This window comes from Sander vitreus, chromosome 21 (genome assembly GCF_031162955.1).
Source record: "Sander vitreus isolate 19-12246 chromosome 21, sanVit1, whole genome shotgun sequence".
Classification (NCBI taxonomy): domain Eukaryota; kingdom Metazoa; phylum Chordata; class Actinopteri; order Perciformes; family Percidae; genus Sander; species Sander vitreus.
Window position 1 is genome coordinate 6,168,623 of NC_135875.1, and position 25,494 is coordinate 6,194,116.

At 39.4% G+C, this 25,494-nt stretch overlaps 2 protein-coding genes and 1 non-coding gene across 4 annotated transcripts in view; 2 read left to right on the top strand and 1 right to left on the bottom strand.

Annotated features, from left to right (window-relative positions):
* The window catches only part of sema4gb (sema domain, immunoglobulin domain (Ig), transmembrane domain (TM) and short cytoplasmic domain, (semaphorin) 4Gb), a 36,614-nt gene extending 26,989 nt beyond the window's left edge, over positions 1-9,625 (bottom strand). Inside the window, exons 1-2 of the mRNA XM_078278863.1 lie at positions 9,536-9,625; positions 3,369-3,646 (exon numbers count right to left, since the gene is read on the bottom strand). Coding sequence (XP_078134989.1) covers positions 3,369-3,513 — 145 coding nt within the window. The 5' untranslated portion in view covers positions 3,514-3,646; positions 9,536-9,625. The remainder of the gene's footprint in view (positions 1-3,368; positions 3,647-9,535) is intronic.
* Positions 9,626-11,339: 1,714 nt separating this feature from the next.
* On the top strand, positions 11,340-22,962 carry slc68a1a (solute carrier family 68 member 1a). Of its 2 annotated transcripts, none has more exons than XM_078279345.1 (9): positions 11,340-11,438; positions 14,778-15,040; positions 16,257-16,336; positions 17,615-18,064; positions 18,191-18,311; positions 18,562-18,658; positions 19,946-20,117; positions 21,265-21,458; positions 21,878-22,962. In XM_078279345.1, exons 2-9 carry the CDS (start codon positions 14,873-14,875, stop codon positions 22,126-22,128), a joined length of 1,533 nt encoding a protein of 510 aa, XP_078135471.1. In that variant the 5' UTR covers positions 11,340-11,438; positions 14,778-14,872; the 3' UTR covers positions 22,129-22,962. The 2 variants fall into 2 exon arrangements, with proteins under 2 accessions (XP_078135471.1, XP_078135470.1); XM_078279344.1 differs by lacking the exon at positions 11,340-11,438 and adding an exon at positions 11,445-11,595.
* A 1,497-nt stretch (positions 22,963-24,459) lies between these two features.
* Positions 24,460-24,574, top strand: LOC144536806 (U5 spliceosomal RNA). Its single transcript, XR_013503780.1, has one exon. It is a non-coding gene; the product is annotated as a U5 spliceosomal RNA (small nuclear RNA).
* Positions 24,575-25,494: the final 920 nt, after the last annotated feature.

A 25,494-nucleotide genomic window follows, 5' to 3' on the forward strand; every position in this document is an offset into this window, starting at 1 on the left:
TTTTCTGAAAATTTACAAACTGAGTGATTTTACTGATAAACACATCACGTTTTGATCTGACACGGATCATTTCAAGACCTTGTCTGCAGTGGTGGAAAGTAACTTTTTACTTACATTGACATTTAGCAGTTAGGTTAGCTAACTACTTGTCAGCTGGTTAGGTTAGACAGCAAATTGCCCCAGGATATCTATAGTTACAGTTAGCTACAACAGCTAATCCAAGCGGCGATTTTCTGTGTGTAATTTTTGCTTATTTGGAAAGCTTTTTACATTGTGGCACTGCAAGTTTAACTTAAAAGCTGCATTATTTCATTTTTGTTTGGCCACTTGAAGGCAGACATATTATCAATTTGTTTTTTGTAAAGATTATTTTATGGGCATTTTAGGCCTTTATTTTTTTTTATAAGACATGAAAGGCCGAATGACAGGTTGGAGTCGAACCCGTGGCCGCTGCATCAAGGAGTAAACCTCTATATATGGGCACCGCGCTCTACCAGGTGTGCTACCCAGGCATCCATATCACTTTATTAAGTTGATATGGCGAACATGTTAGCCAACAGCTGTCTATTTACACATCAAGCAGACACTGAGGATGTATTTTGTCATGTTTGGTCATGTATTCACTCCCCTTTTTTATCTGTGGTTTGTTCTCCAACTCCTGAGGGAAATATCTGGCTGTTTAGCTACTAAATGCTCCACTATGTTCACCATAGTCTGCCGTTTCGTGCTGGGCAGGTAGCGAACAATGGGTTTATCAGAGCTTTTTGACTGAAAACAGCTGATGCCTGCTAATTAAAGCTGAAAATGAGATTGATAGGAGCGATGAGACTGAACCTAAAACAGTAAAGTTGCAGGCCATAAAACCAAAACAAAGAGCTGAAAGATCCTAAAATGCTCTGCAAAGCTGAGGAGAACTGCAGGGTTGGGTTCATCACTACAAGCGACCCCTTTCACGTTACACATAGTCATTTGATCTATTGATAATATTTATTTCAGAACAGCATGTCCTTGTACTCACCCACTCACACAGACCATCTGCAAAGCATACTGTAAATGAATGAGCGCCCCCTCACCCCAGCCGAGAAACATCATATAAATCCTCCCACAGAGTCTCCCATAGGCAGTGACACCCACATACAAAATCCATCCTATTTCCATATACAGTCCTGCACATCTAGGCAGATCTTCTCTCTGAGGCGTTATACAATATAAAAAATTACTTATTATTTTATTTATTTATTTGATATCTTATTATCTTATTATTATTACTATTAACGGGAGATTCATTTCTATATGTGTACTGTACCCCTTTATCCTTCCCTAAACATAAACCATTCATTAGCACACAAACCCATACATAGTATAGTTTTATGCTAATAAACCCTCTGTGAATTGGAGCTTGCCACTCTCCATCCCCTCCCCCAAGTGACAGGGAAAGTGACAGCGGCCCAAAAAGCCCTCTCCCCCCCCCCACACACAAACACACACACACACACACACACACACACACACACACACACACACACACACACAGCTCACATGGAGACTGACAAAAGCATGGTGACACACATGCATATCCTGCACCCTCATGGACTCCCCTGATGATTAGAAAGTAGGTCAAGGACAACTTTCTAAGAGGGCAAAGAGAAAAAAATCAGATTTAAGATGAGAGACTGACTCTGGCTGCAGCACAGAAAAGTGCCCAGAGAGTGTGTATGATTTATAATCCGAGGCAGAGTCAGATATGTGTAAATAAATAGCCAGGGGCATTGCAATAAGGAGTTGGCTTTAAGAGAATAGACAATGAGTTCTGTCTATGATTCAATTAGAAACGTACTTAATGAGGCTTAGTGAATTATATGTGCTGCTCCATCTCTTCAGAGTTTAGCAAGTGTCTCCTTTTCATTTGGTTGATAAATAACAGTACTGATATCAGTAATCAGTTCACTGCTGTCAACTTCCATTGGTTGCAGTACACAACAGTAGGTTTAAAAGTAGTGCCATGTTCAGTATGTGTATTTTTTTAGTGCTGCAGGGTCTCCCATAAATATTTTTCCCAAATATTCTCTGCAGCACAACAAATCAGTTCATTGTGAAGGAAAACTTGGAACTTGAAGGAGGAATAATCACAAGATTTCCTCCCGCTCCAGCAAATTGTAAACTAAATATTCATTTTTGCAAGTCCTCTCAGGTTGAATCAAGAAAATGCACAGTAAAGCAGCAAAAGAGACACTAAAAAGTGGCTCCTCCTCTCTTATATTCTCATCTCCCTGAGTAATTGTGATGCACAGCATCAAGCAGCATATCCTCCCATCTCCAAAGCATCATCTCACACTGCAACAGTCTCAACAGCTCTTATGACATTGCACCGGAGAGCTCGGCTGGCAATAGAGCTGGGCTCTGTTCACTCCACCCGTCCCCTAATAATACTCATCCTCAGAACACTGACAAGGAGTGGAAGGTAAGAGCAAAGCTATCCGATCAGTTCCCTTCTCGCTGCAGTGATAGCCTCTGCCGCAGTGATGAGGGACGAGGAGAGTGGGAGGGGAAAGGTGAGCTGGTGGCAAGCGGGAGGGGGTAAGGTAGAAAGAGGAAGGTGCTGATGATGTGTGTAAACACTCCCTCTGTGCCAAAATACACCTACTCAGCAGTATTTTCTGCACGGACACTAATCAGGTCTACTGTGCTCAGGTGTTCTTTTATGAGGGCTCCTTGTCTATTGTTTCATTAGAAGTGTTTGCTGAGCCGTGTGATCTAGGACAGGGCTTGAGAGAGGCGATTAATAACTCTGAGCATGAAGGAGCTGTCTTCAGGGCCAACTTCGAAAATGTGCCACTTCTTAAACGAGGATGGGAGGGAGGAAGGATTTTGATTTTATTAGGATCCCCATTAGCTGATGCAGAACATCAGCTACTCTTCCTGGGGTCCAGCCGGAGCAGCTTCAAATAAGGACAGTGAGTTGAGTGTTGAGTGGATATGTACAGTACATGTATGTGTGTATGTGTGTGTTTGCATGGATGCATCTAGAACAGGGGTTTTCAAAGTCTGACACTGTGCCCCCCTCACTCCTCTCCCCACAGTAATATCAATGCATTTTGTCATTGTCAGTCCTATTATTAATCTTTGTCTTCCTTCTATTTGGAGGATAATCATTTGCCATGTTTTGCAACTACAGTTCCCCAGCTTTGGGGATGTAAAAAGAACGTATAATGTTGCCATGGATTCACATGTGTATTTACATAGATGACAGCAGCTCCAACTGTTGACTGTGTTAGTAAATGGGAAAAATATGTTGTTTTTAGAACACAGGCATGCACATTTCTGTTTCACCTCCCACAGTGTCTTTGCCTCACAGTTTGAAAATGTACCTTTGTAGAAGACAGTAGTCCTGGGGGTGACATCCAGGTCCAGGGACGGGCTGAAGGGCAAGGCCCACAGCTGTGACAGCCTGGCGAGGAGCATCAGGAGCAGCAGCATGGGCCGGAGGGGCTGGACTGATCTCTGGTCTCCCATGTTTAACACTCAGACCTGGGTCCAAGCAAAGCCTTAATTGCACTCAATTTGTTGGACACAAAATCTATGCGTGAGAAATGTGTATCTTCAGGCCCAGCAGCAAGCAGATGCAGACTCTTTGATTATCGTCCAGCTGAGAAAGAGAAAAACGTGTATAACTAAAAGAGAAATGAAAGAATACCAAACCAGACTGTTGTTACTAAAATCGATTAAAAATAAAATGAAAATTTGCTGAAAAAAACCCACTCTTCCACCTGAGGGGAAATACTGTACTTAGTAATATATTCAAAGTTGTTAAAGTCAATGTGTTAAGTTAAGTCAGTGGTGGAGGAAGTACTCAGATCCTTTACTTAAGTAGAAATGCCAATACAACATTGTCAACATACTAAACTTACAAGTAAAAGTAAAAATCCTACTTAGGTAAAAGTACAGAAGTATTATCAGCAAAGTGTTTAAACGTATCAAAGTACTCATTATGTAGAAAAATGGTCCCTGTGACGGATATCTAAATGATATACAGTATATTCATTTTTAGGTGCAAACACCAGTCACACAATAACACAAACAAATGAATACGACCAGCAGTAGACCAGCAACTCCTATGTTCTGCAATGTAAAATTACTGTTTTTGTCAAAGGAGTCCGGTGGCTTTGAAGAGAGCATAGATTAAAGATTCAGTTCCCCGTCAAAAAGGGCTGTCTGACAGCAAGGTAAAGCAGTGAAGATATTCTAAATATAGCGTACACTTAAACTGATATTGATTTTTTTTTTTTGGTGGATGAAATACATTTAGCTGATGCCCCCGTCCAGCAGTACATTGCTGAGCTTCTGTGTTGGTACTCCTGTCTCCTTCTCCAAACTGGGTCGTGCCGACTGCTATCTATTGTAGCTAATAAACTGAGAATGGATAAGTACCTCATACAACCTCAATTCAAAATATCCAATACTATAACTTTAATGTCCCTAATGTTTAACAGAAACAGACACTAATGATATCTTAAAACATTTCAAAACATCCACGTTGGGTACGATGAACTTTGCTGAAGAGGTGCCGTGTAGTATATAAACGTTTTTGCCTCCTTGACAGCATGAGCAGAAAATGAGTTGCTGACATGAACCATAACTCTCTGATTACAACCAATAGGCCAAAGAGAATGAGTAAGATGATGTTACATAAAAAAACATTTAAAAAGTTTTGGGAGTTAAATAATGTGCCCCCGTGATGTGATATTGCAACACACGACTCCATCTCTTAATTAGCCGTGTGCACACTGGAGCAGCATGACGGATAATCTAGAGATTAGGCCCCGTGCCATCAGTACAATCTCCGCCTGGCTGCCCCGTTCTCTGGCTCTGTCACTGATCAAAGGGTCAACACTGTGAATCCCGCTCAGCAGCATGGTGACACTGGAGAGTTCCCAGTTTAATCTCCATGGCTGCTGTAAATCACACACAGGATGAAGCGCAGTGAGGGTAATGACCTCTCTGTTAGCAGTTTGGCTGCTAAGCTTTGAAATCAACCTATAAGATGACAACGTGAGGGATGAGAAGGGAAAACGTTGATTATGGTGCAGGGATCCCCTCACCTTGCCTTTATCCAGAACTATTTCTTAAAGCTGACTTTATCCAATGTAATGTCCATATACTGAGTTGAGTGAAGAGTCGTACAGACATACTTACTTAACTAAAGTTATTACATACTTTTTTTATTTATTTTATATATATATTTCATATATACAATTCAATTCACACATGAGGATGCAGTTGAAAGCACCACTTTCTGATTGAAATGTTGATTTGTTTGATGCTTTTTGTGGTCGAACTTTTGCAAAGAATTGCAGGCTGATGGATCCTCCTTTGTTGTACAACCATCAATACATGTGTTGACAATCAACTACAATACCACACGATGGAGGAGAGTCTCCATTACAAGGTTCCAACATATGAAGGCAGTCTTAAAAGGGTGCTCCACCAAATTAGCAATACGCTCATATAACAAATCCATGCAGCAGAATATCATCTCTTTTTATTCTACACATTCTTCTTCCTTTTCAAATGTAGCACCTACATTACCCAGAAGGCAACTCAACCATTGACAGTTGGTTCCAAGATTCAGGTGTGTTAATAGCTGCTGTAACCTCAAGCAGAGATTATAGTGAGCTATAAAGGTCTTGTTAGCTCACTTCTTTCTAACTTCACACCCACAGATTTTTTTTTCATTTTCAAACTTGTAGCCTTAAGCCCCAACCAAAGCGGACTCAAGTGACATCATTTGAGCAGAGCAACAGTGTAACCATAGTCTGTATATAAAAAGTCTTGTTTGATGACTGCTATCCAAAACCAACGTCTGCCAAAACAGTGTCAAAATCGAGGACAGCAGATGAACCAGACAAGGGGGCATGCTGGTGATAAGCCCTTTGGTGTGGCTTTGTCAGCTGCTGCCCTCATGAAACACAAAGCAAACACACCATTGTTTCAACACATCTGCATTTGCGCGGGTTACACCGTATACCACAGAAGCTGGCAAGGACGTTGACAACGTTGTGTTGCCTCACTGATGAAAGCACGAAAGGTAAACACATCTGCCTTGGCAGTGGCACGACCGATGTGTCATGCATGATGGGAGACGAGAGGAATCGAACAAAATAGCAGGTGGTGTCTGAAACACCTTTTATTTAGCAACGACTATCAGTTTCTTCCTGTTCATTGATCCATAGAGCTGGGTTTGCAACAGATCTGCTGAGATAGTCTCTGCCCTCACAACTTGCCTAATATGAAGAGTTTTTCAGAGTATGATGAAGCTGTTTTCCAATATGAGCATGATTTTAGCAAAACAGCTAGCGTGACATTTCTGCAAAAAGATTGATAAAACAGTTGAGCTATTCCTGTATTTTTTCTTTCAACTGACTTAAAATGCCAAACACACTACCACACTTCTAAATACTTTTCTACTAAAGCCATCAACTGACAAAGACTGAATAAATATAGATATTTTTAAGAACATTACGTACGTATTATATGCTTTACTTAAATATGGCATTTTTACATTTTCTTCTTTTTTCAGTCTTTATCCCAAATCATTGGGAGTTGGTATACAGCTGAACCATAAATGGGATTATTACTCACACAATAAAGAGTGAGTGGGTTCAGCCTGTGGGCTACATTTACTGTGATGTGGAGAAATCTGAAGACAAATCTTCTCAGAGAAGCATGAAATTAGAATTGTGTCGCAAATAATCTGCCTCCTTATACATTAAAAATATAGAAATGTAAAAAAAAATGTATCTGTTTAGATCTATCTGATAGCTGTCAGCTTTTATGATGAAATAACAGTCATTTGGATTAGAAAATCAGAGGAATTATCCAAAAAGTCCATCTACAGTGCATAAGTGAATACACCCATGCTAAAGTTGACTAAAAAGAGGAATAAAAAATCATCTTTTGGAAATAGATCTTAATGCCTTAATTAAAAAAATGAGGAAACATCCAACCTTTTAAGGACACCAATTTTCTTTGTGAATGAATAATGTATCGTGAATAAATAAATGTTCTTCCTTAAAATACAGGGGGTATAAGTAAGTACACCCCTATGTTAAATTCCCATAGAGGCAGGCAGATTTTTCTTTTTAAAAGCCAGTTATTTCATGGATCCAGGATACTATGCATCCTGATAAAGTTCCCTTGGCCTTTGGAATTAAAATAGCCCCACATCATCACATCCCCTTCACCATACCTAGAGATTGGCATGGGGTACTTTCCATAAAATCATCTCTCAATGCAAATCAGTAGTATCCTGGATCCATGAAATAACTGGCCTTTAAAAAGAAAAATCTGCCTGCCTCTATGGGAATTTAACATAGGGGTGTACTTACTTATGCCCCCTGTATTTTAAGGAAGAACACTTATTTATGTATGTATGACTCATTTGGAAATTGACTAATAAATTCTTCTCCATTAAAAAAACAGTTACTCTAGAAAAAAACAGCTCTCTTCGGCCTCTGTGTAGTGTATAATCTAATTTGTGTTATATGCAGTGTATTTGTCGCATATTCTGTTGTGTAAATTGATCTGCTTGGGAAATATAAGCCTTGAGTATAATATAAACAGCTTTCTACTTATCTCATGAGCCCACTTAAATCAGAGAGATTGAAGAGATGAGATTACCGTTGTACCACTCTCTAATAAGTGCCCTTAATGTGTTAAGATGTGTTAGGTTGCCAGGTTGTGGCTGGTGTTTAGGTAGCTCTTCATCATTAAGACTCTTCAAATGGACCGTTTGACCTCTGATCTTCTGCAAAATGGACTGCAGGGTATCTGAACCACAACAAATGTATAAACAACTTATTAATATTAACCAACAATTAGTATTTGAAGGATCTCTAAGAATAATGTATCAATTATTTATATTAACATTTATACAGCAGTAGTCTCGCTTTGCCAGACCTTGCTCCACCGCGGCGCTACAAAGGAGGGTCTGGCGAGTCCACACAGCATTCCAAGATGGGAGAAAAAACGTGCTCTGGTTTATTGGCATTTCTTTAAACCAATCACAATCGTCTTGGGCGGTGCTAAGCACCCAGAAAAGCTGCAAAATAGCCTCAGGAAGGAACTTGTTTTTGTGGAACATGTGTACGTTCAAAAGTTGTTATAGTCGTACAACAGAAAACTCCGATTGGACAGATAGTCTAGCTAGCTGTCTGGATTTACCCTGCAGAGATCTGAGAAAAGGTTAACCATAGTCCTCAGAAATCGACCAGCGTTTAAAATAAAAACACAAAGGAAGCCCAAGGCAACTGATATCCAACTGTCGGCAACGGAGCAATCCCTGAAGTGGAACCTCAAGCATATAGACTAATACAGCAGATACAGATGACTTACTAACTTTTGCTATTGCCTTATTGGAAAGTGAGAAACTCAGGTACTTCAGTATAATATTTTAGTATTGTAGTTTACTTAAGTATTTCCATTTAATTTTACTTTACACTACTCCACTGTATTTCAGAGGGAAATATTGTACTTTTTTTTACACTTTTATCTGGCAGTAGTTCAAAGTTACTTTCAAATTAAGCTTGTACATATAAGATATGATCAAATAGATTCCCCTTGATCAACCATGACAGTAAAATACTGTTAATACATTAATTAGTAGCAATAATCCAATAATATAATAAATATTATAACACTTGTGTAAAACAAGTACTGTCACTTTTGATATTTTAATTAAATTTAGCTAATAACCTTGTACTTTTACTCTATTGATGGTATTTGGTAAGTAAAGCATCTGTGTATTTCGTTCACTTCTGAACAGTAAGAGAGATGTTTCCCAACCTGACAATCCAAAACTTTGATTAATGCCTTAATATCTGTTCTAAAGAATAAGTAAATTGTTTATTAACCATTAATCAACTTGCCCATTATACTTCTTATCAAAACTAATGTATGACCTCATTCGTATCCAATTAAGAGCAAGGACCCTATGCTAAGTTTAGCATTTTAGTTTTGATGATTAAGTTTAATGAACTTTTACCTCAAACCACTGAAGATACTACTCAGTCCAAGAATTCAACTCTTCCACGAATAGACATTAACACAGCTTAAAAAACAGATAAGCGACATATCTATCATGTATGATTTCTATAGCTTTGACTTTAAAAACAATGCAGTCAGCTAGTGAGGAGCTTCACGGCCGTCCTAATATGGACCCGGTGACACAAAAACACTCATACGCACATACGCACAGTAATTCATTTCAGTACATTTAACTTACACGATTATATATGTAAGTAATAACAGGCTTCCGCGCGCTATGAACGTGCAAACATCCACCCATGTGCACCTGTCCGACCCGGACGGACTGCAGCACTGAGAGGGAAAACACCAATGCACGCCGTAACGCACCTTCACCTGAGTGCAGAGCTAATTTTAACAGTCTATGGTGCAGAGAGCGTGTGCGCAGTAAAAGTGGAAGAAACAATAAAAGGCACAGTAGAAATACAACAAAAGCATTAAAAGACTGACTCACCTGAGTGTTTCCTAGAGTCCACAAATATCCTCTGACTCGTTCTCTCCGCTGCGAAACACCGAGATGCTCTGCTGCTGCTGCAGTTATCCAATGCTCGCACACAAGCCTCCCCCCACCCCCCCCTCTCTCTCTCTCTCTCTCTCTCTATCTCTCTCTCTCTCTCTCTCACACAGTACGCAAACACACACACACACACACACACACACACACACACACACACACACACACACTGGATTCATAGCCCATATAAGTCGACCTACCTTATGTTTTGACCACACACACACACACACACACACACACACACACACACACACACTGGATTCATAGCCCATATAAGTTGACCTACCTTATGTTTTGACCATACAGTTTTCTCATATAGGCTACTAATCGTTGTTTTGATGAACAAACGTTGTATTGCTGCTTATCTTGACATGGACACTGATTGAGGTTAGATGGATTTTTTTAAATAGCACTCAACGGTTGGAAAAACTAAGTAGGCCTACAATAATCTCATCATATTTAAGTGTTGAGTAGAAAGCTATAAAGTCCACATGAAAATATAACTGTAACATTTTTACTGACATCAGAATTCTTTATGGATATTAAATGTTATTGTTTCTTAAGATGAAAACTGTACTACACACTTTCTTTGTGCTTTCAAACGTGTCCTACTGTCTGTAAATATAGGCTGACCCCTGCTGGAGAAGAGATGGAAAGACAAATAAAACACACTTTCCTGTTCCCTCTTTCATGGAAATCCACCTTTTTATTATTGCCGGAGCACGGAAGTGCCTGGGGCCCAACGGTCCCTGTTGGACTTAATAGCCTTAAGCAAACTTTTCCTCCCTTTTATTGGTTTAAACAACTAAATCAGCCATATCCAGACTTTGCATAAGGAATTACTGTACGTTCAATATCGAATATGCAAAAAGACTGAGAATGGTCTTCAAATGCTTCTTTCTTTCTTTCTTTCTTTCTTTCTTTCTTTCTTTCTTTCTTTCTTTCTATCTACAAAAGGGGTGTGCCTATTCCAATGTTTTGTAAGTCTATTCCACAGTGTCACACACTACCACAGTTTAGAAATACTTTTACATCTACAAATCATGCATTCAAATTTGTATTTAAGTAAAAGTACAAAAAGTATGAGCATCAAAATATACTTAAAGTATCAAAAGTAAAAGTACTTAGTATGCATAAGGGTCCATTTCAGACTAATGTATTGCATTATTATAAGTATTGGTGCATTAATGTTGGTGTTTGATGTTGTAATTGTAATTACTTAACACTGCTGGGTTGCTTGCAATAGTCATGTAGCCTATCATACTAACTCATTATTTATATGTTGATTATATTTTGTGTTATCTGTTGTAAATTAAGTTATCAAATAAATGTAGTGGAGTAAAAATAACAATAATTCCCTCTGAAATGCAGTAGAGTAAATAAGAGTATAAAGAAAATAAATGGGCTAGGCCTACTAAAGTGAAGTACAAGTAGGCTACTTGAGTAAGTGTAATTAGTTACTTTCTATCACTGACAGTGAAGGAAAGCTGTCCTGCAGCAGGTCCTGCAACTCTTGGTTGACATATCACATAGGTCAAATAGACCTGCGTGAAGCAGGTGTCAAATAGGTCTGGCAATGCGAGTCCATATGCAAACTGGGATAACCGGTTCTGGTAACATTGACACAGGGTGGCGCTGTTAACTAGGACTATTATCTGTTTGACTAAACAGGATAGGACCTGTAAATGTAAGACGCCTGGCCAATAGTAGTGTGTGAATGCTATTGAAGGGCGGGTCTTGGCGTGGCCATAGTAGGGGGAAAAAAATATCGCTACCGGGAAACTCCTCTTTCACAAACCCACCACGGCCGTCACGGATGGGATTTTTTCCGGCCGTCACGGATGTGAGTAACCGACTTTAGTTGTCATGACGTGGTGTGTCCGCCTCCAGTCACACAGCTGCTGCTGCTGCTGACGAGAGGAAGATCTAGACAAGTCAGGATCAAGTTTTCCATCGAGAAAAACACAATTTATTCAGTTTGGTTAACAGGTCTTTTGCCGGTACGTGACATTTCCCTCTTGTTCTGTTACGAATTTTCTTGAAGTTAGTTGTGAATATGTTTATCTCCAGATCGGCAGGCTGTTATCGTTATCCAGCTACGTTAGCTAACGCTAGCATTTAAATTAGATTAGCTAGCTAGTGCTAACTGACTAGCTTAGCTAGTTGGCAACGTTCTCCAATTCAATAATAGATTATCAGACAAGATATCATACAATCGATCTTGCCAGATGCTATTATCAGACAGCGGACTACGCAAAATGTGGGGTGTTAATTGTATCTTTACAGGTCGAATATGAGCAAGTTTACTGATAGTCATGTTAGTCCAAGCTTATTAATTAACGTTAGCTAGTTAGGTAATAACCATACCAGATAGTGAATACATAATTATACCTTAGATAATTGTTACGTTACTTTACAAGAAAAAATGTCCGGAGTGTTTGGAAGGGAACACACACGTTCAAAAAAGAAGAAAAGGTCCAAGGCACTCTTCTGGCATTAAATCAAAAAGCCTTTATTTGGATGGCTAATATTGAAATGATTAGTAGGCTACATGTTAAAATAGAGCTGAGTAAAAACCCACACGTAGCAGCACAAACAGCCTTCCTAAGGGTGCAACGTTAGCCCTCAGCACACAGATTCACCTTTTAGCAGTTACAAGATGATCGCAAACACCTGAGCAAGGAGCCAGTAAACTCACAGGTAATAAATGCTAAGTATGACCACTATATAGCTCTACATGATATGACATGAAGAAAGAAAGGGATAAGAATAAAATAACAATATATAACTGTTATGGCCTAAGTACTAGCCATAGGGTACAGCGCTGTGCAGACAGGTATGGCAATGCGAGACTAGCCTTAAATGTAATCCAAATTAGCTTTTCTAATTGCATACTTATGCTCAGAGACTTTGTCCCTCAGTCGTCTCTTTGTCTAGCCTATGTCAAAACAACCACAGGTAGCCTACAGTATAAACGGTACACAACAAACTTAGTGTTACACTTAATGAATGTTTTGATGTCAGGCACCTAGTATGTCTTGTGAATTGCTTGTATTCCTTTATATCAGCACAATGGTTGCAAAGGTCACATTTGTAAGAACCCTTAAAAATGGTCGATGAAGCCTAGTTTTTTATTATTGGCAGGTAGATGGCTTGGCACAATCCATCCTGTAGTGTAGGGGGGCCTTTTGAGACTGATCTTAGAAGAAGGAGGAAAAACTTCCCTAAAAACAGGGTCACTTTTGATAAGATTCTAATTTGAGTTTACTATTTTTATGGGATTTGCTAGAGAGCTGTTTTTATGTGACAACATGTAATTATACTTTTGTCCAATAGTAATACAAAATGCAATAGTAATACATTAATAAATACACCCCTTATTTAAAATAATTATGCATTTTAGAGACAAAGTAACCCAAAACAAATAATATCTATTCCGGTATTTCCATGGATTTTTTCTAATAAGCAGAGGATTAATAGTCTTAAGCAAACTTTCCATCCCTTCTCTGCTTTAAACTACTAAATCAGACATCCAGACTAATTAAACTGTACTTTCAGTATCATATCTATGCAATTCAGTTTAAAAACCTGCTAACATTGTCTGGCTTTTTCCAGCTTCTATATATTCAACCACATTTATGATCTAAATGTGTACAACAAGTGCAAAATAGCATTTGTACAATCCATTGTATAGCAACACAATCTTTTTTAACCTAATCTTACTTTACTTAACTTTAACTTTATATTTCTTGCACTTTAGCTATGTTACTGTATACACTTATTGACTAGTTTATTCTTACTCCTGTTTTTGCCATAAATTTGACTGTGAGCTACTGCAACTTACAATTTCCCTGAGGGGATCAATAAAGTATTTTGATTCTGATAAATGGGATGAGAGATGCCCCCTTTTATCGGGTTCTGGTAATCAGTATTGAGATCAGATATAACGAGCTCGGTCACCATATTTGGCGATCATTTCTTTTGGCTGTCAGAATGAATAGGACAGAGTCCCTGCCAAGAAACCTCTCCACAGGTGGATATCGCTCTTTATCTGCTGTGGCTGAGAGGACATTTATTTGATGTTTATAGTATCCATGTCCTGCTCTGTTGCAAGATACGTTTTAGAGATGTGATATGGTGCAGCCAGCTCAGAGTCATCCCACTTCACTGGATCTGATAGGAACAGATAGGAAAGGAGGTTGCTTTTGCCAAGTTTGCTATCTCACTGAGATCCTGATGTGAATATGCGATTTTTCAGCTTTGCTTAGATGCTACATTGTGGTTGATTCCGACAAAGTATCACATCGCCTTGACACACAATTGTTATTGTGAGCTTTTATATGTTTTTTTTCCAACTGAAGATGTGAGCGCATGTTTGTAGGATCAAGTCTGAGCTTGTGGGAGTCAGGTGTGAAGTAAGAAGTCAGAATTTTTCTCCTAAGGGTGCTACGTGTGGGACTGCACCATGGGCTTCAAGAAGGAAGTGAAACAAGCCTGAGAATATGTAAACCGATGCAGGATTTGCTTTCATTGTGGGGAACTCTGTCTCCTCAGTTGGGTGTGACAAAAGACACATTTACAAGGAGCTGTGTCATGGAGACAAGTGTGATTTTTCAAGCCAGTGCTTGCTTTGTCTTAAAAAATAAGATATTGTGCCTTTAACATTTACAGTAGGTGTAAATTATGTAGGGTAACTACGGTTTGAATATGACGCCTAAGGACAATACAGCGTAGTGAAAGCACTTTGCCTGAAAAGAATGACGTGATGATCGTATGACGTTCCTTTTGTCGTTTCACTGTAAAGAAGACCAGCATTGTGTGAGGTGGAGTGTCAGAAGATTGGTCGTGAAAATGACTGAGTTTTACAGAGACCACAGCTGGGCGTGGGCCAAAGGAGTGGCCTACAGCCTAACTAACTTTAATGACTACTTACTGTACCATTGCTATGAAAATAGCTCCCCTTTGGTCTGCTCAAACTCTGTGCAGAGACGGAGACACGTTACTATTAGAGACGTTGCTGGAACTTCCAGTAATGCTCAGAAATATCTTTACCATATTCAGATGTAGAGTGCTCACTTATATAACATGTCTTTTTGCTTCAGGGTGAGAGAATACATTTTTTTCCTTGTCTACTGATCTGAAAATAACTGAAAATAACTATGCACTGTGTTTTTTTTTGCAGGCTATGATGAGGTGGTGACCCTGGGTCGGCCGGGCCGTGACATGATTGCAGCTTGGCACAGAGAAAAGACGGAGCAGAGTGATTGAGAAAGAAGAATGGGCAGGAGCGCCTGGGGCTGCTGGCAAAGCGTTGTCTCTACTGCAGTGCTCTATGGGTCTTTGGCCTTGTTTACCTCCATCCTCCACAATGTGTTCCTCCTTTACTATGTGGAGACATTTGTGTCTGTCTACAAGATTGACAAAATCTCCTTCTGGGTGGGAGAGGTGAGTGACAATAGACCTGTGTCTGTACATTTTGACTTGTAGTCCAGGCTGGAAATGTAGCACTAATTACCAGTTTGATGTTGCTGTGCGTCAGCTGTGGTGTTTTTTTAAGACTGTATGTGAGTCCTGCTATCCAGTTTGGTATGTGGCCACCATGTTCAGCCACAGTTTTCCATCTTTAAAACCATTTGGGCTGGAGAACATTTAATGAGGCTGGGCACTACAGAAAAAATGAGCATCACACAGTAACCAGAAGATATAGCTATACAGTGTATATGACGTCTATTTAGGTATGGAAAACTGTGGGTCATGATTTCACAAAAATCCTTTTGGGGTGGATTTATTACATTATCATTCTGTAAATAGTGTATCATTACCACCACTGAGGTGCCCTTGAGCAAGGCCCTTAACCCTGCAAAAAAGAGGCTTCCTCTCAGTGAACCTCCCCTGAATAAATAAAGGTAAGATAAAATTGTAGTAGTATATTGCCCAGCTGGACTTAAATAAAAAATAAAATAAATTGCCTGATGATAATTGGATTATTGTAATGGCTACTGAAGTCTCTATGTAAGTATCACAATTGTTTAGAGCCACAGTCCTCCCATTAGTTTTCTTATCTTAAAGGTGCCCTGCCAAACGTATTCCATTACTTTGTGGTAATGTCTGAAGTTCTACCATGGACTCTGTAACATTTTTTTTGTGGAAAAAATGCCTTGGTTACTTTGTTTCAAGCCATTCTAGCTTGGTATAGAAAGCCTGCAGGAAGACTCAGCTCGATTTGTGCCAGTTCTCATTAATATTCAACGAGCTAAGCTGCTTGACTCTGATTGGCTAACAGCTAGCCAATGAGAGCCTGGCGATCAGCATCCTTTACCCAGCACAACTGGGCGAGCTCATGAATAGTAATGAGCTCAGGCAACACCACGTCAGACTGACCAGCTTTTGTAATTGGCCTGATTTCGCCGCTTATTTCTTTTCAGTGGCTAGAGCTGACAGAGGAGGTAGCAGTTCATTTTCACATTCACCACATAACACAAACACATATGGACCTAACATTTTTCAAAAAATGCAAGTAAAAACGGTTTTGTGTGGCAGGGCACCTTTTAAAGCGTGACGTCACGTTCTAGCTCATTGATAAACCAACATCATCCTTTATTTGTTGATTTTTAAATAGCATTATTGTCTTGTTATCTGCCCTCTGTCTGCTGCTCCACAGGCAGTGTTTCTTCTATGGAACAGTCTGAATGACCCTCTCTTCGGCTGGCTGAGTGATCGCGCCTTCCTCAGCTCTCCTAAGTAAGTGTCTCCATCCTGCTTTCTTTCTCCTTTTTCTCAGAGAAAAACAACACTTTGCTAAATTGGGCGTCCTAAATATGGATGTGACTACGACAGACAACATCTCAATAAGAATAAGGCCTCAAATCCCTCCTAGCCTTCCAGTCAAACTGCAGATTTCTAACGCTGTGGTTCCTTCGCACATTGCCCCGAAGCTACGACATGTATACACCCATGCGTACGCAACTGTTTCAGTGTTAACTCTTTTATCAGCTGCAGTAATTGCTCATGAGGCTAGGTAAACGCGTCGTCAGAGTGAGAATTGTCAAACATGAAGTTGCCATCTGTGTTTACATTTCATTTTGATTAAACTATCAGTGACTCTGTACTGTCATTAGGTGGTGACATAACAAAGTCCATCACATTATTCTGTGAAAAGTTTAGAGTGTTCAGCAGGGATGAGCACCATTCAGACTTTTATTTATTTTTCCTTTTTTATGATGGTTTTAGTATATTTTATTGTGTCCATGGTGTTTGCAGATTCTGTATTTACATAGGTGGTTATACATATAACATCAACCATGTTAAAGGAACACGCCGACTTATTGGGACTTTAGCTTATTCACCGTAACCCCCAGAGTTAGATAAGTCCATACATACCCTTCTCATCTCCGTGCGTGTTGTAACTCTTTCCGACGGCTCCACCGGTAGCTCAGCCTAGCACGGATCCTGAAGGTAATTGGTTCCAACTAGCCTACTGCTCCGAATAAGTGACAAAATAACGCCAACATGTTCCTATTTACATGTTGTGATTTGTATAGTCACAGCATGTACAAATAACAAGGTCACATGAGACACAGCCATCTTCTAACTGTATATAAACTGGGAACTATATTCTCAGAAAAGCGAAGCATTTCTACTCTCTGTCCGGTGCTTCTCAGGTGCTGCAAGCATATCACGGCGCCCAAGTAGCAGAAGTAGCAGTGCTTCGCCTTTCTGAGAATATAGTTCCCAGTTTGTATACGGTTAGAAGATGGCTGTGTCTCATGTGACCTTGTTATTTGTACACGCTGTGACTATACAAATCACAACATGTAAATAGGAACATGTTGGCATTAAAGTTACCACTAATATATCCTCTGGCAACAAAACGGACTCAAATAGCTTTAGAGTATTTATATAGGTCTTTTGGCCGTATCTGTTTTTGACTCTGTATGTTGTTGCACCAGGAAAATGTTTTAATTATCGCCAAAGTTGTGTTTATATCTAATTACTCTTGATTTTTGTTTTTCCACCCAGGTCAGGCTCTTCGATCACAACTCCAGAGGTGGTGCTGAAGCGCCTAAAGGCCCTCTCCACAAATGGCCCTCTCTTCGCTCTGTCCTTCCTGGCTTTCTGGGTGGCGTGGGCCAGACCGGGACTGCAGTTCCTGCTGTGCCTGTGTCTGTACGATGGTTTCCTCACAATGGTGGACCTCCACCACAGCGCCCTGCTGGCTGACCTCGCTGTGTCCGCCGTCGATCGCGCACGCCTCAACTTCCACTGCTCCGTGTTCAGCGCGTTGGGCTCGTTCTCCGTATTTCTGTCTTACTGCTTCTGGAACAAGGAGGATTTCTACTCCTTCCGTCTCTTCTGTGTGACTCTTTCAGCTTTTTCCATCTTGGGCTTTTTGTTAGTGTCTCGGTTGCTACAGCATCGTTTCCAAAAGGAAGTCCGTCCAAGACCGGATGAGGCACTGACACTCAAAGAGTAAGGATTTTCTAAAGATCTTGAAATTCTCAATAACTTTGGTTGACAGGCTTTTGGACTGTGTTGATGTTTTGTTTTTTTTCTCTCCATCTCACTCCTCTCTTGTTTACTTTGGCTCTGTCGCAGGCTGAGTGTTGAAAATGCTCCATTTACTCACCCAGAAAAACCTGTCACCCTTGGACAGTACCTCAAGCAGCTCTCCAAACACAAGAACTTCATGTGGTTTGTGTCAATGAACCTTATTCAGGTAAGTTATTAATCACATTAGATGTGCTGAAGTGCTAGTAGAGATAAAGTGGGCAGACACTTTCACTCTTTTGGAAAATCCTTATTTTCTCTCGCATTTCATCATGTGTCCGTAGTTTTGGGTCCATTTTTTTAAGGGCACCTAAAGATCGCTTCTCATTCAAGGAAACATGTTTTGTGGAACATCGCTCAGGGTTATTTTACTTAATCTACTCGGTTAACTTTTATTGTTGTCTCTGTTCCCCATAAAGGTGTTTCACTGCCATTTCAACAGCAACTTCTTCCCTCTTTTCCTGGAACATCTGCTGTCTGACAATGTTTCTGCCTCTACGGGTTCAATCTTACTCGGTAAGGGACCGACAAATAACTCACACATTCCTCTTCAAGTTTGTTAGTAATAGGTACTGCAATAATTGGCACAGCATAATACACGCTAAATGTTTAGTATTCTTTAGATATTTTATTTATTTAACCTTTATTTAACCAGGTAGGCTGTTGAGAACAGGTTCTCATTTGCAAACGGCGACCTGGCCAAGAAAAGCATAAGCGTGCGAGACAACATACAGTTTCACATTCGATACAATACAGGAATACAGAATACAATAGGCTACATAAAGTGCAGATTAAGTAGGCATTACAAAGCCGGTGCAAAGTGAGGTGTAAGTAAGACGATGGATATGCGAAAGTGATATGGTAATAACACAATATACATGAATAGACAGTCTATAACACTGCTGAAATGTAGTGAAGAGTCAATTTACAGTTAATGCAAGTTGTGATCTAGTTAGTGAAGTAGGTCAGTAATAACACAGTAAACCAGAATAGACGGTCTATATAAATGCTGAATGTAGTGAAGAGTCAATATACAGTTAGTGCAAATAGTGGTCTAGGTAGTGATGTATATCAGAAATAACACAGTATACATGAATAGGCAGACTATATAAATGCTGAGATGTAGTAAAGAGTCAATGTACAGTTAGTGCAGATTGTGGTGTACAGAAATTGTCTGACAATAAAAGTGGGAGGAATAACAGTTGAGCATACCAGGGCGGATGAATAGTGCAAAAGAACGTAAACAGAATGTGATAGCAATGCAGGTGAAGATGTGCAAATATGCAATGGGCGTGACAGAGATAATGGAGTGCAATAATGCAATAAGGGGGTGCGAAAACAGAGAATGAATGATGGAGAACAGTTAGCATGTACAGTAATTGGACAGGAGCTCAGACAGACGTACTGGGTTTGACTGTGAGAGGAAAGTTATACGGAATGGAGAAAAACACAGATTAAAGGTATACCATTACTGGCAGCATGCAAGCCAGTGACGCACAAGCTTTTTTTTTTTTTATATTTCAATCACATTTTAGTTGCCAATAAGTAGATGAATATGTTGATGTAGAATGATATTTTGATCCAATCATCCTCCCCAGATTTAAAGATCATGAAGATGGCCGAAAACCAGTGATGTGGTATTCTGAAATACATCTGCTGAATTGTTAGAAACAGATCTTATTGTGGCTAGAATGGAATATATTTCTATATTATTTGCTATTATTTGCTATGTTTACAGTTACTATTCTTTCTGCTGATTAGTCTTTTTTTTTTTAATGCCGTTCTGCTTTTGCTCCCACGCAGGCATCTCTTTCATTGCCCCCCACCTGAACAACTTGTATTTCCTGACACTGTGCCAGCGTTATGGGGTTTACCAGGTTATCCGCTGGCTATTTATGCTCAAACTGGGACTTAGTGTGGCTATGCTGTTGGCAGGGGCTGACCACATTTATCTGCTGTGCATCTTCATTGCTAGGTATGGCCACGCACATCAGCACACGCATCAGGGATCCGATGTGTGACCGCTTGTTTTTTTGTTGGCTTGTTTTTGTTCATTATTTTTCATCACTGAATACACAAACGCACAGCAACACATGTCGTTCCATGCCTCACATTCATAAGGACTTGTCAAGGACTCTTTTCTGTCGCAGCCCAAGGTTAACTCGACATTCGTTACATGTATCCAAATATTGTGTTAATTTTTCTGTGCTACAAGACATGTTCCAAGGGAAAGATCAACTTTGCTCCAGTTTGTGCCTCTTTCACTCATGAGAACGAGAAAAAAATCATATGCCTTAAATCTGTAACGGCATACACTTTCTATCCATAGACCCTCAATTCGGATAAGGGAGAACTCTTTTAAATCAAACAAGGTTTTGGTTGTAGTTAACTCTTTTAAACTGGAAAAAAGGAGAGAACACAGAGCAGGGATCCCTCGTCCAGGAAAGACAGACAATAAATGTTGTAGAACAGAGTATACTGAAATAACAGTGAATTGAGAATATGGAGAAACAGAATAACAATATAAGGTAAATAAAGAGCAAATATACATTGCAGAATCAGAGAAGATGCTGAGCAACTTCCAGGTTTTCATTTAGGTAGCTAGTTTGTCATTTTATTCCATTATTAATGTCTAATAATAGTTGAAAACAGGATTCCTAATCTCTCTCTAGTCTCTAGCACTCAGCAGCCGAGCCCTGATGAAGTGTGTGTGGTTAGTCATATGTTTGTCAAAGTCGTGGTAGTTGTCAACAGTTTGTGAATGCTTGTGGTTTTTTCTCTCAAACCTTAAGGCTGAGCTGATACAGAAACGTATCAGCCACAAGTTATAAATTGTTACTATTTCACACAGTGTAATGCGGTTTTGACCACAAAGGCACACCTAAGCATGCTTGATTAAAAACTAACCACCCCCCTCCGAAGAGACTGCCCTCTGCTCTCAACAACTAGAAACATTATGAATGATGATTGACACATCTTAATTAACGGGAATACTCTAAAAGTAGAACTGAGCGATCTACTCTTGATAAACATCTTTTAATATCAAAATTTCATTGATGTTTTTTCACAAACTATGCAACTGTTTGGGCTGGAGACTAACTGGACACTTCTCTCCCTCCTAGTAACCGAGTGTTTACGGAGGGGACGTGCAAGCTGCTGAAACTGGTTATTTCCGATCTGGTGGATGAGGACTTTGTGGTCAATCGACGTCAGCAGGCCACCTCTGCTCTCCTCTTCGGGATGGTTGCTTTGTTGACCAAACCTGGCCAGACATTCGCCCCTCTCATTGGCACCTGGCTGCTGTGTGTTTACACAGGTACACAGAAACTCAGACTGGGACCTCCATAACAAAGTGTACATAATGACCTTGTTTCAAATGCTGCTACAAGTTTCTGCATTCATGTGGCTTTATGATATGTTCATGATAAGCTAAGCAAACGGTCTTTTGGCTGTAGCTTTTTTAAGCGTACAGACATGAGAGTGGTATACATTTTCTCATCTAACTCATCAAGTAAGCAAACAAACGTATTTCTCAAAAGTAAACCGTATCTCTATGGAAAGAAAACTTTTAAAAAAAACATTATTTTGTGCCAATTATGCACTTAAATATAACCTATTATGAGTTTTTAGTGTTAAGTTCCTAGATTAGCCATTACCCATGACCAATTTGTTTATTTGATTTGTTTAATTATTGAAGGAATTACTTTTTTCTCCTGTTGGATTTCTCTTCCCCAGGTTATGATATTTTTGATAAGGAACCCATGAAGGACTCTCTGGTTTCTGTGCCTGATGTTGCCTCTGGCTCGGGGACTCCGCCTCTACGCCTGGGCTGCTTCTACATGTTGGTGTTTGTGCCTATCACCTGTGCCCTGCTCCAGCTGGCTGCCTGGTCTCGCTTCACACTTCACGGCCGGAAGCTGCAAGGGATCAAGACCCTAAGGCAAGGGGCCCAGCATGGCCACCTTATCGATGTCAAGGCCATATGAACTGAATAGAGCTGGGCGAAGCTGCACAAAGACACTTTCTTAAATGGGCGGTTTTACAATCCCTTTGTGCAGCCCCGCCTTGTGTGCATGAACATGAACCACTACACAACATGTGGCTTTGTGGACAGTGAAAAATGCACAATAGGCTGACCAATCCCACTGGGAGTAACATAAACATTATTTTAAACCTGCCTTATTTTTATAATATTGACCTATATTTATATTTGAACAGATGACCAAAAGATAAACGGAACCAATCAATCCTGTCGGATGTAGACGGACCAAGTTCACAACTTTTTTTTATGGTGTGCTTTAAATATGGGGTGCCCTCTTTTAAACTGTTAGTAAAGCATAATCCTGGTCTAGAGTACAGCACAAACCCTATTGCTGCTAGCTAATTTGTCTGTAACATCAGCCTGATTTTAAAAACCAGAAGGGAAGGTTTGCCACAGAGATGCAGATTTCTAATGCTATTAACAAGATGAAGAACATGAAATAAAATTGCATTAATGTTTTAAGAGTGCTATTTATACTGCATGAAATCCTCTTCAGAGCTGATTCTTGGTTGTATTGGTTTTTACATTTACACAGAATGCCCCGCCGGTTTGATGTTGAGAACTGTATTTTCTGATGCGTACAGTATTGATGTTTTTGCACAAAACTGCCATTTGTCTGTTGTACTTCTAACATTGTGACATATTTTCTGGACTGTAATCACGAATAAGGAAATGATGCAGCGGTAATCATATCATCAGTTCACTTTTGTAATTTTTCAGATTGTACGAAGAATGTGTGGCATTGCCACAAATAAACCTCGTCAGTGTTGAAAGTCAATGTGATGTGATGTGATGTCTTTTTATGAGACGGATTACCTGTCAAACCACAAAGACTGTTCAAACCGCACAACAGATTATAACAATCCAGTGGCTTTATAGGAAAATGGACATTATTCAAATGTCTTCTTTTTTTTTACCGGGCCACAAAACTTAAATATAAAGTTGTTGGACCATCTACCTGTGCAAAATCTGTCTGCCACTTGTGAGTAAAGGGTTAAAGAAGTCTACACTGTAACTGTTGATCCTTAACATTGTATGTATTGTTACCCAAATGTTTTTTGGACATTTATAGGCCTACTATGTGGTTGCAACTCAAGACTTCGCTACATGTGACATCCTCATCGTCATGAAGATAATTGGGGCAAGTATTGTAAATTTAGAAACATGCCTGAAGGTGTTCCTTTATTTAAAGAGGTGGGGAAACTGGTACTGTCCGATTTCACTGCAGTTACTGTCTATAAGACACCCACCATTGTTCAGCAATGTTTTATGAGGGATTATAACCTAAAAGGCCTTTGTTTCCTGCAATAATACAGCCCTCTGCTCAGCCCTTATTTGAGGAGAAGAGTAAAGGTATTTTGGCTTGTGAACCCTTACAAAAAAGTAATGTCAACAACTTGTGAGCTCTCATCACAGGGTCGATCTTAGCATTGACAGGAGCTGTGTTTAGTTCAACAACCACAGAATGGTTTTCTTTATCCAATTGTTTTGTAAGATACAGGTTTACAGTATTTTTGGAGAAAAGAAAATTAGAAAGAAAAAAATACATTATGTAATATTTTAGACCTCATTTTCATCCAAAACTTCGTCTTGCACGTTTGATGAGCAAGATGGTCTGTAAACTATCGTTAATGGAGTACTCTTTACAAGTCTTCACTTTATGATCGGTTTTAACGGTTAAAGGCTTCGTGGACAGACTTAATTTTAACGGAAATTATAAGGGAACTTCGCAGAATTTTGTCATTTCACGACGACATACGTGTACATATCTTTGTCCTGGAAAGCTTCCTGTGCGAAGACGGAAGTAGCAGGCGATAATCCTCTCGATTTGTTTATGGTTTTTACGCCTATGGGTGTACAGCGCATGCGTATGTTTTTTTTTTTTTTTTTTAATACCAGGTGGTATTTTATTCCCTTTTGTCTGTATGTCCCTGTTTTTATTTTCACGGTTAAGCTAGTTATTAACGAGTATGACAATTTGGTTCATTTTGTTAAGTTCAGGAGCTAGCAAAAGTTTACTAGTGCGGTATGTCACCGGGATCAACGTACCGCTACCCATCATGCACCGCGCGCAATATTTCAAATGTTTGCTAAATCTATCGTTTAGATTAAACACGTTTATCTAAATCAGTATTTTGTAATATATTGTGTATTCACATAAATAGATTATAGGCGACATAAAATGTTAGGTCTAGTTTTATCGGCGCACTGGCACCGTTACTGTAAGGTGTTTGTCGGGAAGTGACCACCTCTCCAGTAACACAGACCAGACAGTACACTCATGTTTCTCTTCAGATCGTATAAATCTTTCGCCTTTTACTAAAGATTTCCGTGGAGAGGAACAATATGAGTTCAATCTAATTTTTTGATGCCCTGCCTAGTGCGGGGCTTCCTATTCTTGTGAAAAATAAAAGGCTTCTCAAAGCATTGTCTCAACATACAGACACGTTGGAGGGAGAAATTGACACAACAACAGAAGTTGATTCCATTTAAGAAAGGACAGAATGTATTAACGCGGTGTTCTTGTGGAGTTTGCGAACTTTCACACGTTCTAGAATTCTCGACACAAGTATAGGCTATGTAATTATATCAATTACTGGATTTATATTGGGGTGTATTGCTGTCTAAAATGAAAAAAAAAACACGAATGTAATCCCGTCATACCGTCAATATCATCATTTGCGAAGAAAAAAAGACTTGATTATAAAAAATATAAATTTTACTAATATATACCGACATACTGTACATTTATTGCAAGAATTTCTGTCATCTTGATACAAAACCGTATAAAACGCATGTTTGATTGTATTTGCCGTGAAAATCCAGCAGAGGGCGTACACATGCATCAAATATGGTGAAGCAGTGCTCAGCTGACAGCAGTAATAAATACATATGGAAAATACAATTAATGCAAATTGGTCTTGTTTTACGGTCATGTTATCGTATCTTATTTAATTTTAAATAATCTTCTAATAATTTATTCTAAAAATTATTTTGTGTGCCTATTATCTGCTTATAATAATTACAAATGATTTTATACATGTTTTAATGTCAACATGCAACATTTGTTACATTTTTGTATTGCTGTGTTGTAATGTCAAAATTAATCACCACATCGCCACTCTTTCCAGTCCACTCCCTGTCACTCCCTCATAAAAAGAATGCATACATATCAAAATGTTGGGAAGTATGGTTAAAGTTAGACTTCCCATTTCTTGTGGCTTTACTGCTATAATGTATCACTGCTTGCCTCTTTCGGTAGAGAAACAGTCACACAGAACAGGAAACAAAAGTGGGGTAGGCGAGACGT

What these genes read in the sequence shown, in the direction of transcription:
- slc68a1a (XM_078279345.1), top strand. Translation starts at nt 14,873, where the DNA reads ATGGGCAGGAGCGCCTGGGGCTGCTGGCAAAGCGTTGTCTCTACTGCA. An exon ending in GCCTTCCTCAGCTCTCCTAA is followed by an intron (nt 16,337 to 17,614) that starts GTAAGTGTCTCC and finishes TTTTCCACCCAG; the next exon opens with GTCAGGCTCTTCGATCACAA. An exon ending in GCTGCTGTGTGTTTACACAG is followed by an intron (nt 21,459 to 21,877) that starts GTACACAGAAAC and finishes TCTCTTCCCCAG; the next exon opens with GTTATGATATTTTTGATAAG.